Genomic DNA, 12,694 nt, shown 5'->3' with positions numbered 1-12,694 from the left:
AGAGAGAGAGAGAGAGAGAGAGAGAGAGAGAGAGAGAGAGAGAGAGAGAGAGAGAGAGAGAGAGAGACGGAGGGAGAAGGAGAGAAAGAGCAATCAGTCTATTGCGTTTCTTCATTCTGTTATCATTAGAAGTTTCTCATGTGAGATTTATGTCCTGACTCATAAGTAAATCTTTCATTCTTCTTTTTCTTATCCTCCTCCTTCTTCCCCTCCTCCTTCTTCTTCCCCTCCTCTTCCTTCTTCCTCTCCTCCTCCTCCTTTTTCCCCTCCTCTTTCTTCTTCCCCTCCTCCTCCTTCTTCCTCTCCTCCTTCTTCTTCTTCTTTTCTCCTCCTCCTTCTTCTTCCCCTCCTTCTTCTTTCCCTCCTCCTCCTTCTTCTTCCCATCCTCCTTCTTCTTCCCCTCCTCTTCCTTCTTCCTCTCCTCCTCCTCCTTTTTCCCCTCCTCCTTCTTCTTCCCCTCCTCCTCCTTTTCCCCTCCTCTTTCTTCTTCCCCTCCTCCTCCTTCTTCCTCTCCTCCTTCTTCTTCTTCTTTTCTCCTCCTCCTTCTTCTTCCCCTCCTTCTTCTTTCCCTCCTCCTCCTTCTTCTTCCTCTCCTCCTTCTTCCCCTCCTCCTTCTTCCCCTCCTCCTTCTTCCCCTCCTCCTCCTTCTTCCTCTCCTCCTCCTTCTTCTTCCCCTCCTCCTCCTCCTCCTCTTCCTCCTCCTCTTCCTCCTTCTCTTCCTCCTCCTCTTCCTCCTCCTCTTCCTCTTCCTCCTCCTCTTCCTCTTCCTCCTCCTCTTCCTCTTTCTCCTCCTCTTCCTCTTTTCTCCTCCTCTTCCTCCTCCTCTTCCTCCTCCTCTTCTTCCTCCTCTTCCTCTTCCTCCTCCTCTTCCTCTTTTCTCCTCCTCTTCCTCCTCCTCTTCCTCCTCCTCTTCCTCCTCCTCTTCCTCTTCCTCCTCCTCTTCCTCTTCCTCCTCCTCTTCCTCTTCCTCCTCCTCTTCCTCTTCCTCCTCCTCTTCCTCTTCCTCCTCCTCTTCCTCTTCCTCCTCCTCTTCCTCTTCCTCCTCCTCTTCCTCTTCCTCCTCCTCTTCCTCTTCCTCCTCCTCTTCCTCTTCCTCCTCCTCTTCCTCTTCCTCCTCCTCTTCCTCTTCCTCCTCCTCTTCCTCTTCCTCCTCCTCTTCCTCTTCCTCCTCCTCTTCCTCTTCCTCCTCCTCTTCCTCTTCCTCCTCCTCTTCCTCTTTCTCCTCCTCTTCCTCTTTTCTCCTCCTCTTCCTCCTCCTCTTCCTCCTACTCTTCCTCCTCCTCTTCCTCTTCCTCCTCCTCTTCCTCTTCCTCCTCCTCTTCCTCTTCCTCCTCCTCTTCCTCTTCCTCCTCCTCTTCCTCTTCCTCCTCCTCTTCCTCTTCCTCCTCCTCTTCCTCTTCCTCCTCCTCTTCCTCTTCCTCCTCCTCTTCCTCTTCCTCCTCCTCTTCCTCTTCCTCCTCCTCTTCCTCTTCCTCCTCCTCTTCCTCTTCCTCCTCCTCTTCCTCTTCCTCCTCCTCTTCCTCTTCCTCCTCCTCTTCCTCTTCCTCCTCCTCTTCCTCTTCCTCCTCCTCTTCCTCTTCCTCCTCCTCTTCCTCTTTCTCCTCCTCTTCCTCTTTTCTCCTCCTCTTCCTCCTCCTCTTCCTCCTACTCTTCCTCCTCCTCTTCCTCTTCCTCCTCCTCTTCCTCTTCCTCCTCCTCTTCCTCTTTTCTCCTCCTCTTCCTCCTCCTCTTCCTCCTACTCTTCCTCCTCCTCTTCCTCTTCCTCCTCCTCTTCCTCTTTTCTCCTCCTCTTCCTCCTCCTCTTCCTCCTACTCTTCCTCCTCCTCTTCCTCCTCCTCTTCCTCTTTTCTCCTCCTCTTCCTCCTCCTCTTCCTCCTCCTCTTCCTCTTCCTCCTCCTCTTCCTCTTTTCTCCTCCTCTTCCTCCTCCTCTTCCTCCTACTCTTCCTCCTCCTCTTCCTCTTCCTCCTCCTCTTCCTCTTTTCTCCTCCTCTTCCTCCTCCTCTTCCTCCTCCTCTTCCTCCTCCTCTTCCTCTTCCTCCTCCTCTTCCTCTTCCTCCTCCTCTTCCTCTTCCTCCTCCTCTTCCTCTTTTCTCCTCCTCTTCCTCCTCCTCTTCCTCCTCCTCTTCCTCCTACTCTTCCTCCTCCTCTTCCTCTTCCTCCTCCTCTTCCTCTTTTCTCCTCCTCTTCCTCCTCCTCTTCCTCCTACTCTTCCTCCTCCTCTTCCTCTTCCTCCTCCTCTTCCTCTTTTCTCCTCCTCTTCCTCCTCCTCTTCCTCCTCCTCTTCCTCTTCCTCCTCCTCTTCCTCTTTTCTCCTCCTCTTCCTCCTCCTCTTCCTCCTCCTCTTCCTCCTACTCTTCCTCCTCCTCTTCCTCCTTTCTCCTCCTTCATCTCCGCAGAAATGTCATTCGCAAGAAGTTGATAGAACAAGCCATCTCCTATACGCACGCACGTAGGTGTACGTGCAATATTTCAATCTTGTGCAACCAATGCAACGCAACCAGGAAACTTCGAGATCAGACTGAAATCTTGTAAAACTGCTAAGGTCTTTATCGTCCCGAAATCGTAGAGAGAAGGAAGACAGGATAGGAGAAAGCCAGCCGTTCCGAGAACGAACGTTATCTGTTTAGGATAAACCCCGCCCCGAGCGGGATTTCCGTTTTACAACATTAAAACCTTGTCAGCTTTAATAACCCGTTCAGGATCACCTAAATCATTTCAATTTTCAATTCGATTCAATATTTTTCAAATAAAATCCCTCTTCGTGCCTAAATTCGGCCTTTCCACCAACATCTCTCTCTACGAAGATTTTCAATCAAAATTTTCCTCTGCCAAGGGCACGGGCAGACGGGCACTCAAGAACAATTAAAAATAAAATAAAATCAAATAATTAATTTTCACTGCGTAAACAAAAAAGGGCTGATCACGAGAAGTAAAAGGGGGCAAAATCACCCCTTGTTTTTCTCTTTCCTTGTTATTCCTGGAGGTGAAATTATTAATGCCCGGCCTAAGTGACAAACTTTTTCGCTCAAGTTTTGGCAATTTCCTTCTCAAGATTGATTCTCAAGACAGTAAAATATCGCAGGCTCAATAGGCTGCCAATTGAATTTGATCATATTATTTCTTGGTCTTATCTTGCGGCGCACCGCGAAGTTTGATGCGATTTGATCAAGGATCGAGCCAAATTTTACCTACGAGCTACACGTACGTCTGAAAATACCTACTAAGCATTGACATTGGCCGACACTAATCTGAGCGCACGGTAGCGCGGCAGTGCGCTACGCCAAGTTCCAGTAAGCACGCTTGTGTACACGAACCGATTCAGCAGGTTTTTCTCACCTTCATAGATCGGCTTCCTCTAAAGATGAACTTTTGAAATTCAGGGCACATATTTAGGTAAGATATTAGGTACCTATGTTCTACTCTACTGCTGTCGTGTATTATGAGAGCAGAGAGCAACCTCGCCAACTTAAAATATCAGAGACACTAAGTGTATAGGTATGAAAAGTAGGCGTACTTAGGTAACTATACAAATAATATGTAAAATTGTAAAGGTTCTAAAGTAGGCAATCCTTGAGAATACAACTCAGGGACCCTGTAAAGTAGGCAATCCATGAGAATTGGCTCCGTCACCCTGTAGGGACATAACGCGTGTAAAAATAGATATAAATTACTCAGTCTTAAAGGCTAGGGTAAACAGTTAACAAATCCTCTTTTTCAATCAAGAGAAAAATCCTCAGTTGTGATTGGTTGCCACGTCCTATACACCCCAGTAGAGGAGGGGAGGGGAAGACAGGCAAAGATTTGCATGTGTTCAATTTCAATTATTTTAAGAAGATTTGTCGTCATTTTTGCTTTGTTTATTCAATTTTTCTGCATTTCCCAATGTCACTCAGGGCCGTATTCAGGGGCGGGCGACCTTCATTATTTTCCTCCCTTACTGTAGGCCAGACTCCAAAAATTTGGAGTATCGGGTGGATCCTCCCCCCCCCCCTCTATAAACAAAATTCTACATACGGCCCTGATGTCGGGGTCTGGAGAAAGGAAAAAAATTCCCAACTGAAAAAGAAGGAAGTAGGTTCTTATAATAGAACAGTTGCGCTTACTGGGGTGATGTTTCAAAGTCATAGAGCAGGAATAATGAGGACCAACGGAATTTTTCTTTTTCTCCTACGACTTCTAGATCCCGAAATAAATCGATTTATAAAATACCGGTAAATCGTGAACTTTGACGTCACGGCATACGTTCCCGTAGGCGATGACGTCACATCAAATATCCCTCGCAGGCAACACATTAATGTGCTTGTGCGCATACGTTTCTGCGCATTTCTTTCTGCTCCTCCGCAAGTGCGCTTGCATACTGGCGCTACCTAGCGAGGCAACTGCCTGAAGTCTGACGTCACACATCTTTGAACTCTTTAGAACGGAAAATGAAATTTGAATTTTCGACCTTTTACAGTTATTTTTTCGAAGTTTTGACCTCAGATTTGAATTTATCATTACTTTTTACGTAGGAATCGACCATTTATTTCATTTTCCGTGCTCTAACTCACCGTATACCATCACACTCTTGACAATATCTCTAACCGTTTTGTCGCTATAGCTGAAAACCGCCAAAAAACGGTCGAAATCTGTCAAAAGCGGTCAAAATACCGCCAAGCACAGCAACCATCTCAATCAAACGTTTTGTGTTGCATCCTTGTCACATTTGTGAACTACATACCTACCAAATTTCAAGTCTTCACACTCTTGTCAATGTTCACAGATAATCTGAGTCACCTCCATGGCCTCACATCACCCGGTATGATTCTCCACTGAGTCTGCGCAGTACACACCTCCTCCAGTCCTCCTTAGTTCCGCCTCTGTCCGCCAGATGGCGGTAACCACACATGTCACCAAGATCGCCGAGCCTGAGTGGCCTCTGCCTAACCGAACTGCCACGGGGGGCGCCAGTGTCGACCCCAATATCATCTTCAACGAAGGCCATGTGGTTGCCATAGTAACGTATAGTGTACTTATGGTGATATCGGCCATTGGGAATATTACAGTTCTGAGCACCATCTTGCGGCGAAGACGGAAAACTCGCTCCCGTATTAACACTATGCTGATGCACCTGGCCATTGCTGATCTCATAGTAAGTTCGATTATTTTATTGTAAGGGTGCTTGTTACGTTTGTTGATCTTTAGTAAGTCGGTTGAGTTTATTTTAAGTGTGCTGAAGAAAGTTAGATATTCCTGGGAAAAGCTAAAAGTATAAAGCTGTTTCCACACACAGTCGACGACCGTCGATTGTTGTCGAGGCATTGTGGACACATCAGCTTTAGAGATGAACCCAAAAGAAAAAAGAAGAGAAGAAGAAGAAGAAGAAGAAGAAGAAGAAGAAGAAGAAGAAGAAGAAGAAGAAGAAGAAGAAAAAGCCAAAGCCAAAAGAAATTCATAAAACCCAAAACGTCCATTTAAAATCAGGATATTTTAACCCTTCCATGTTCTAGGTTACCTTCCTGATGATGCCGCTGGAGATTGTATGGAACTATCACGTTCAGTGGATATTTGGCGACACCTGGTGCCGGATAACGGCCTTCTTCCGGATATTCGGCCTCTTCTTATCCGGCTTCATTTTGATTTGTATCAGTGTAGACCGGTAAGTGGACTAATCCCATTAAAAAAAATAATAAAATAAATAATAATAAATAAATAAAATAGGTTTGCTAGAGGGAACAAAGTGATTCCTGAGACAAGCCTTGTCACATTTGAAAAATACATACCAAATTTCAAGTCTCTAGCTCTTACCGTTCTCGAGATATTTTGTTTACAGACAGACAGACACGGACCAATGGCTGAAACTTTGGATTTAGGTTTTGGGGACCTCAAAACGTGTTTTGACACTAAAAACTGACTATCGAAAATTCCGATTACATTACTTTCATCGACCTGTCCTGTAGGATAGAACGGTAATGGTTATGTATGTATGTATGTACATTACTTTCCTTCCTATATTAGGATAAGGAAAGTAAAAATATTCTTAACTTTATAGGTACATATATTCTAATTGGATCCTTGGACTTTTTACTTCCGACTCGAGTTTCGTCTACAGAGGTCTTATCGTCCTAAATCGAAGAGAGAAGTACAGGATAGGAGAAAGCCAGCCGTTCCGAGAACGAACCTTTTCTGTTGCGGATAAAGTTCGCCCCGAGTGGGAATCGAAACCGCGATCTGGCGCTTCCAAGGCGCGCTACACTCCAAGCTAACTAACTAGGCTGGCTTTGGCATTCTATAAAAAATTTTTGCAATCTTTTGTAACATCCCTTTATGCTAATTAGCTAGTAGGTAATTAGCTTGGTATTACACTTTCGCCTAAAGATCCTATGAAAAAGAGAGTCGTTTACCCTGATTATTGCAAGGTGAACCTCCTCTATTTCTATTAAACTGATTTTAAAAAACTTCTCGGGGATTTTTCGGGTCGGACTGGGATAAAAAGGGATTTAATGTTTTTAAAGGATTTTTAACCATTTTAAGGGATAATAATTTTTATTTATCTAATAAAAATACATTAATTATTTAAAGTAAATATTCAAGGGTATTTGAGTGAAATTTTGAGTGTATGGCCGCCATACACGCCCTACATGGACGCTACGCCACTGGTACCTACGTATATACTTACCTATCTATGTATAGTGTATACCTTACCTACTTGTGTAGACTAAAGAGATAAAATGAAGTTTTTGCAGCCCATTCCAAGGCTATTGCTATCCGTTTAGTTTTAGTCCAAGTCTCTTAAATTATTGCTGGAAATAGATTTATCCTCTGCTTCGCTTCCTTATCATACTGCTTCTTGTCCTCTTCCCACTCCTCCTCCTTGCAAATCCCCCCCCCCCCCCAAAAATGTGGAGTAGCCCCCTCCTTGTTGAATAGGATAAGCTCCCTTGTTTGTTCAGATGGTGGAGTAGCTCCGTCCTTTTTGATTGGGTCCACTGGTGGACTGTGGAATAGACCCCCTAGTCCTCTAACGGTGGAACAGGTTCCCTTGTAATCAGCCAGTGGATCAGACCCCCTAACTTGAGTAGGTCTACTGTTGTATTGTGGAATTGGCCCCTCTTATTAATTTGTATAGGAAAGGTTCAGTCCAAATCTCGTCTATTGAGACGGTGGATTAAGGTCCTTTTGATGCACCCCCCTGTATCTACTGTAGTACAAAACCTTAGTCCCCCTGTATATCTACTGTAGTATAAAACCTTAGTCAGCTAAGACAATGCTTTACCCCCAGGTCTACGGTTAATGTTAAAGTGTTCGTTAACCGCTGCGCTGATAATTCTCAGAAACCGCTCTCGAACAGTCTCCGGGCATTCTTAACATGGACTTGTAGACCGCTTTTAGTTTTTGTATAGCATGCCTCTTTCCACCTCTTTTTCCATATACCTACACACCTACTTACGTATTCGATGTTTTTTTTTTTATTATTATTATTATTATTATTATTATAATTTTTATTAATTTAAATAAACCTAGTCTTGTATTATTTTATAGGCTACGTTTTTTCATTGTCAAATAAATTTACATAATAATTATTGTTTGTGAGCCCACCGTGTTGTATTGTTACGGGATTGGTCTGTTGTTTACTAGTAATTCAATGAGCTGTAGAACTCACACTAACTGGGCCAAAAGCCCGATCGAGTATCAAATATAACGAGTATCTAATGAGCAAATTTACCTTCATGCCATTTCCCATGAAAATCGGACTAACTATACACACTACCTACATAGCAGATATTTTAAAAAATACAATGCATATAATTTAGCGAAAAAAATTCATTACGTTATCATGTGACATCCTTGATCCTTGTCCTATTTTTTTCCTGCTTCCTCTATACGTCCACAGAGTAAATATTGGAATATGAATCTGTTTCGTGCTCCTCCTCCTCCTCCTCCTTCTTCTCTTTCTCCTCCTCATCCCTTTGTAAAGTTCAAAATGAGTTATTGACGCTGGAGGACATCTTTTTTATTCGGATTCAAAGCAGAACAGTGAATCGTTCTGACACCAGACCAGATCAGCTGCAGGGCTGATGGGAGAAGTCTCTGAAGCTCATACAGAGATATTATAGACTTGGGGGACTTCATAGAGAGTTGGGGGACTTTATTAAAGTTTTATCTTTTTTTCTGCCATTTTATTTGAGTTTCCTCTGTGTTATGAGAGGACAATGAAAAACGAACACTGCGCTAACAAAGCCAAAATCCATCGACGAATTAAAATGTCCCACAAATCTTTCGTATTTCAATTGGACGTATTTCAAAGGGTTATTTTTTGGTGTTCTCGTGTTGACCCATCACGTACATAGGTAATTATATAAATAGGAATTTAATTGTGTGCCTATGCGTACATCTTATCCGTAAAAAAATAAAAGTCCATAGCAGATGTATCATCAAAAGTTTTTCTAGACGGGATACTTTGTCAAGTAACATTTTCAGGTTCAGCCTTAAATTTTTCCAAGTACCTACCTAGCTGTGGATGTTCATATTCCATGACATTTTAATGATTACGTTGTAACCAAGGATACAAAGGAAAAGCTCGCGAGGATAAGCTCGCGCCCCCCCTGATTTGTCTCCACGCCCCCCCAGTTTGAGAACCTCTGACCTAGAGAGTAGCAATATTTTACTCCTTGACAACCAACCGGCTTGCACGCCGGAGGTCCCGAGTTCGATGCCTCCATTGTAACGGTTTCTCAGGCCCCGTTGAATATTTGAGGTTTAGTCGGCCTGACGACATTTAGGATTGAATAGATCATTGTACATGCGTATTTTTCAGAGGATAGGATACTCAGTTGGTATAGTCATTTATTTCCTTCACCTAGCAGGAATCACCAATAGATTTTTTCAGGAGAGATAATAAAATTTCTTTTTTCATACTTTTCCAGACAACATAAGAAGATCCGGACTTGGTTTCCTAGGAAGGGCAAAGTCCAGGACATTGAAGATGACCATCATCATTGTAGTTGTGTTTATCATCTGTTGGACACCCTACTATATCATCTGTGTTTGGTAAGTTATACCTTATTAAAATTTTTAACTTACTACACTTAAAACCACTTGGGTCAGGTCCGTCTAACATTTGAAGCGTAGACGCGCGACTTTGAGTAGCGTGTTGGTGTTGTTGTTGTTTTTGGTGTTGTTGTTGGTGTTTTTGTTGTTGTTGGTAGGTCAGGGCGGTATTTAGGAGGTGCGAGAGGGGGTCTGCCCCCCCCGGGCTTCCTTTTGGTTCCTTTACTATGAGGTGGACTCCGAACATTTGGAGCATCCACCCCCCCCCTTTTTCCGAACATCATTGTTTATACTCTTGGCCTCCCCCCACCCTCAATGAAATCCTGTATACGGGCCTGAGATAGGTAGAGGTATATGTAATTATCTATGTATGTACCTAGGTAGGTACAGTCGAACCTGGATATAAGAGAATCCAGGGGACCACCTTTTTTTTCTCTTACATCCAGGTTTTCACTATATGTATACAGTTTCTTTTATATCGAGATTCAGCATGAAGGGCCCAGAAAAATTTCCCTTATATCCAGGTTCGACTGTATATGTAAATTTTAGGTAACGACTTGTAGGTTTCTGTACCAATAGCAGAGAACCTTAGTCCCTAGAGAATGGTAGAAGTAGAAGCTAGAATGAGAGATATAAAGAGAAGGAGAGAGAGAGAGAGAGAAATAAAGAGAGAGAGAGAGAGAGAGAGAGAGAGAGAGAGAGAGAGAGAGAAAGGGGAAAAGAGAGAGAGAGAGAGAGAGAGAGAGAGAGAGACAGAGAGAGAGAGAGAGAGAGAGAGAGAGAGAGAGAGAGAGACATAAAGAGAAGAAGAGAGAGAGAGAGAGAGAGAGAGAGAGACATAAAGAGAAGAAGAGAGAGAGAGAAATAATGAAAGGAGAAAGAGGGAGAAAGGAAGATTGTTTTATAGAAATATAGAAACACATTTTGTATTATTTGTTTTCCTTCTCTTTCTCTCTCTCTCTCTCTCTTTCTCTACTCCTTCTCTCTCTCTCTCCTTTGTATCTCCCTCATCTATTTCATCTCTTGTCTCTTTTCATTCCTCCATCTGTCTCTCTCTTTGTTCATGGATCATGGCACACTTGTACTTATAGTTATTGCAAAGAAATTTTCCCAAGTTTTATATTACTCGTATTGTAAAACAACAAGAAGAATTTCTGTTATTGTTTCGTGAGATGACAAAAAACACGCGAATTTTTTTCCCTCCATCCAAAGCACATTGCATAACTGATGAGATACACGGCGTTCATACACATTGTGACAATTTTCTCTCTTGTAGAAATGTAGATGCCTTCGGCTAAATGGGTAGGTACATACTAGGTATTATGTAGGTAAAAGTTCCTATGTACGTACCTAATAACTAATAATTATTATTACACACTTGCAAGTTCATTAACAAAAATAGGAAAGCGTAGAGAGCTCTTTGTAATGTAAAACTCTTTGCAGTGCAGAGCTCTCTGCAAATGATACCCATATCTTGAGGGTGGATTGACCCAGTTGTACAAAATGTAGGACCCCCTCCACCATCCAGTCTGTATTTACCCATCCACATCCATTCACATCCACATTTCCTACTCCATGTCCTATCTATGTGGGTAGACGTTTCACACTCGTCATGTAATAGGAAACGGATCTCTCGAGTTATATGTTCTTTTTTCAAAAGAAAAAAAAATGGCTTTTTTTCAGTTCCTTCTAAAAATAGCTATTTCAGTTCTTTGTTCGAATGTCGGGGTGCACTCAGGCTTGTTAAGTGCATTTGTGGTGTTACGAGGGAAAAAAGGGTTCGTTCTCGGAACAGCTGGCCTTTTCCTAGAGGTTTGGTAGAGGGAACTGTAACTGCTAAGGACTTATCGTCCCGAAATCGAAGAGAGAAGGAACACAAGATAGGAGAAAGCCAGCCGTTCCGAGAACGTACATTATCCGTTCAGGATAAAATCCGCCCCGGGCGGGAATCAAACCCTAGGCTCTTAGAAGGCAGATGCGCTACCAACCAAGCTAACTAAGCTGGCTTGACACAGCTTTAGATTCACCCGAATTTCCTTCTCTTGAAACTCTAGTATTTTAGCTTACACCGCATCATTTCGTTAGGGTAGGGTATGGGCCCTATCATTATTATCAACCATTTCTAGTCCATGGATGAACAAAGGTCTCTTCCATACAAAGGCCTTATAAATGATTGGGGTTTAACGTCACTTTTAACAACTTAATTTTTCTTCTGCGTAGGTTCTGGACAGACTCGCAGTCGGCGCGCAACCTGGACCAGCGCATTCAGAAGACCCTGTTCATGTTCGCCTCTACCAATTCCTGCGCTAACCCCATCGTGTATGGACTGTTCAATATCAAGACCAGAAGCGGGGGAGTGCAGGTAGGGGATGGAAGGACGTTGAGGACTAAAAAGTCCTTGGCATCCGTAGCCAGCTACTCGAGCGGACAGTATCACTTCACCAACATGTCCTTGTCTATACAGACCGTGGAATAGGCCCCCCTTGTTTATGCAGACGGTGGAGAAGGTCCCTATTTAATTGTGAGCCAGCCGTTCCGAGAACGAACATTATCCCATCAGGATAAAATCCGCCCCGGTCGGGAATCGAACCCGCGGCCTAGCGCTTACAAGGTAGGCGCGCTACCAAACAAGTTAACTAGACTGGCCACTCTTTTTCACTTTCACATGCTTTTCTGTTTCACTTTCAGATCTACGTATTTCACGTGGAGAAACACCCACACGTGGCTAACTTCACGCAGTGCGTCACGTTTCACTCATTCCCGTCACGTGGTTACGAGATAGCCTATAACTATTTCGGTATGATTATGATGTACTGTCTCCCCCTGGTGGCCATTATTTACTGCTATGCCGCCATTCTGGTCGAGATCTACCAGCGATCTCACTCCATAGGTAAGTCCAAACAAGTGGCTTCGAGCCGGAACTAAATTGAAAAAAAAAAATCAATTAAAAATAGAGGAATAGACCGCTCTTTTCTGGATGGACAAGATTTGACGAACGGGCTGGACACGGAGAGTAAAGTACAGACCTATGTAGGTACCTACATATGTAGGTACCTGCCTATGTAGGTACCTATCTACCTACCTATATAGTGCTTATTTATACTGCTCGCATAGGACTGAAAAGTCCCTTTACTCCAGCAGTAGGCTACTGCTATTATTGTGGTCAAATTCTCAAATTATATGGAGGATAAAATTCCATACCTCGGCTGGGATTGAACCCAGGCCCTCCTGTTTACCAGTCGAGCGCCTTGACCACTACACCACCGGTAAATTAAAAAAAAAAATAATAATAACAATTGAAAATAGAGGAATAGACCGCTCTTTTCTGGATGGACAAGATTTGACGAACGAGCTGGACACAGAGAGTAAAGTAAGTAAAGGAATTGAACCTCCTAGGCATAGGCAATCTTAGACATATCTATTATGTACCTATGTAGATACTTGAAAAATGGTGTGAACATCACACGACTTTCCTTATCCTATTGAATGATGCTTATTTTGAGTGTTCTTTTACCCTAACTTTTACAATATCTCTAACCGTTTTGTCGCTATAGCTGAAAACCGCCAAAAAACGGTCGAAAAGTTAGCTTAGTTGGTAGTGCGTCTGCCTTGTAAGCGCTAGGCCGCGAGTTCGATTCCCGCCCGGGGCGGATTTTATCCTGC

The 12,694-nt window shown here is 43.4% G+C and overlaps 1 protein-coding gene across 1 annotated transcript in view; it reads left to right on the top strand.

Moving 5' to 3' along the window:
* Window positions 1–11,511, top strand: part of LOC103507967 (gonadotropin-releasing hormone II receptor-like) — a 47,120-nt gene extending 35,609 nt beyond the window's left edge. Inside the window, exons 2-6 of the mRNA XM_026822688.1 lie at window positions 4,764–5,132; window positions 5,491–5,639; window positions 7,263–7,330; window positions 8,908–9,031; window positions 11,252–11,511. Of these exons, the coding sequence (XP_026678489.1) occupies window positions 4,872–5,132; window positions 5,491–5,639; window positions 7,263–7,330; window positions 8,908–9,031; window positions 11,252–11,507 (858 nt within the window). The 5' untranslated portion in view covers window positions 4,764–4,871 and the 3' untranslated portion in view covers window positions 11,508–11,511. The remainder of the gene's footprint in view (window positions 1–4,763; window positions 5,133–5,490; window positions 5,640–7,262; window positions 7,331–8,907; window positions 9,032–11,251) is intronic.
* Window positions 11,512–12,694: the final 1,183 nt, after the last annotated feature.

Source organism: Diaphorina citri, unplaced genomic scaffold (genome assembly GCF_000475195.1).
Source record: "Diaphorina citri unplaced genomic scaffold, Diaci psyllid genome assembly version 1.1 scaffold355, whole genome shotgun sequence".
Taxonomy (NCBI): domain Eukaryota; kingdom Metazoa; phylum Arthropoda; class Insecta; order Hemiptera; family Psyllidae; genus Diaphorina; species Diaphorina citri.
This window is presented reverse-complemented; position numbering and strand designations above follow the sequence as displayed.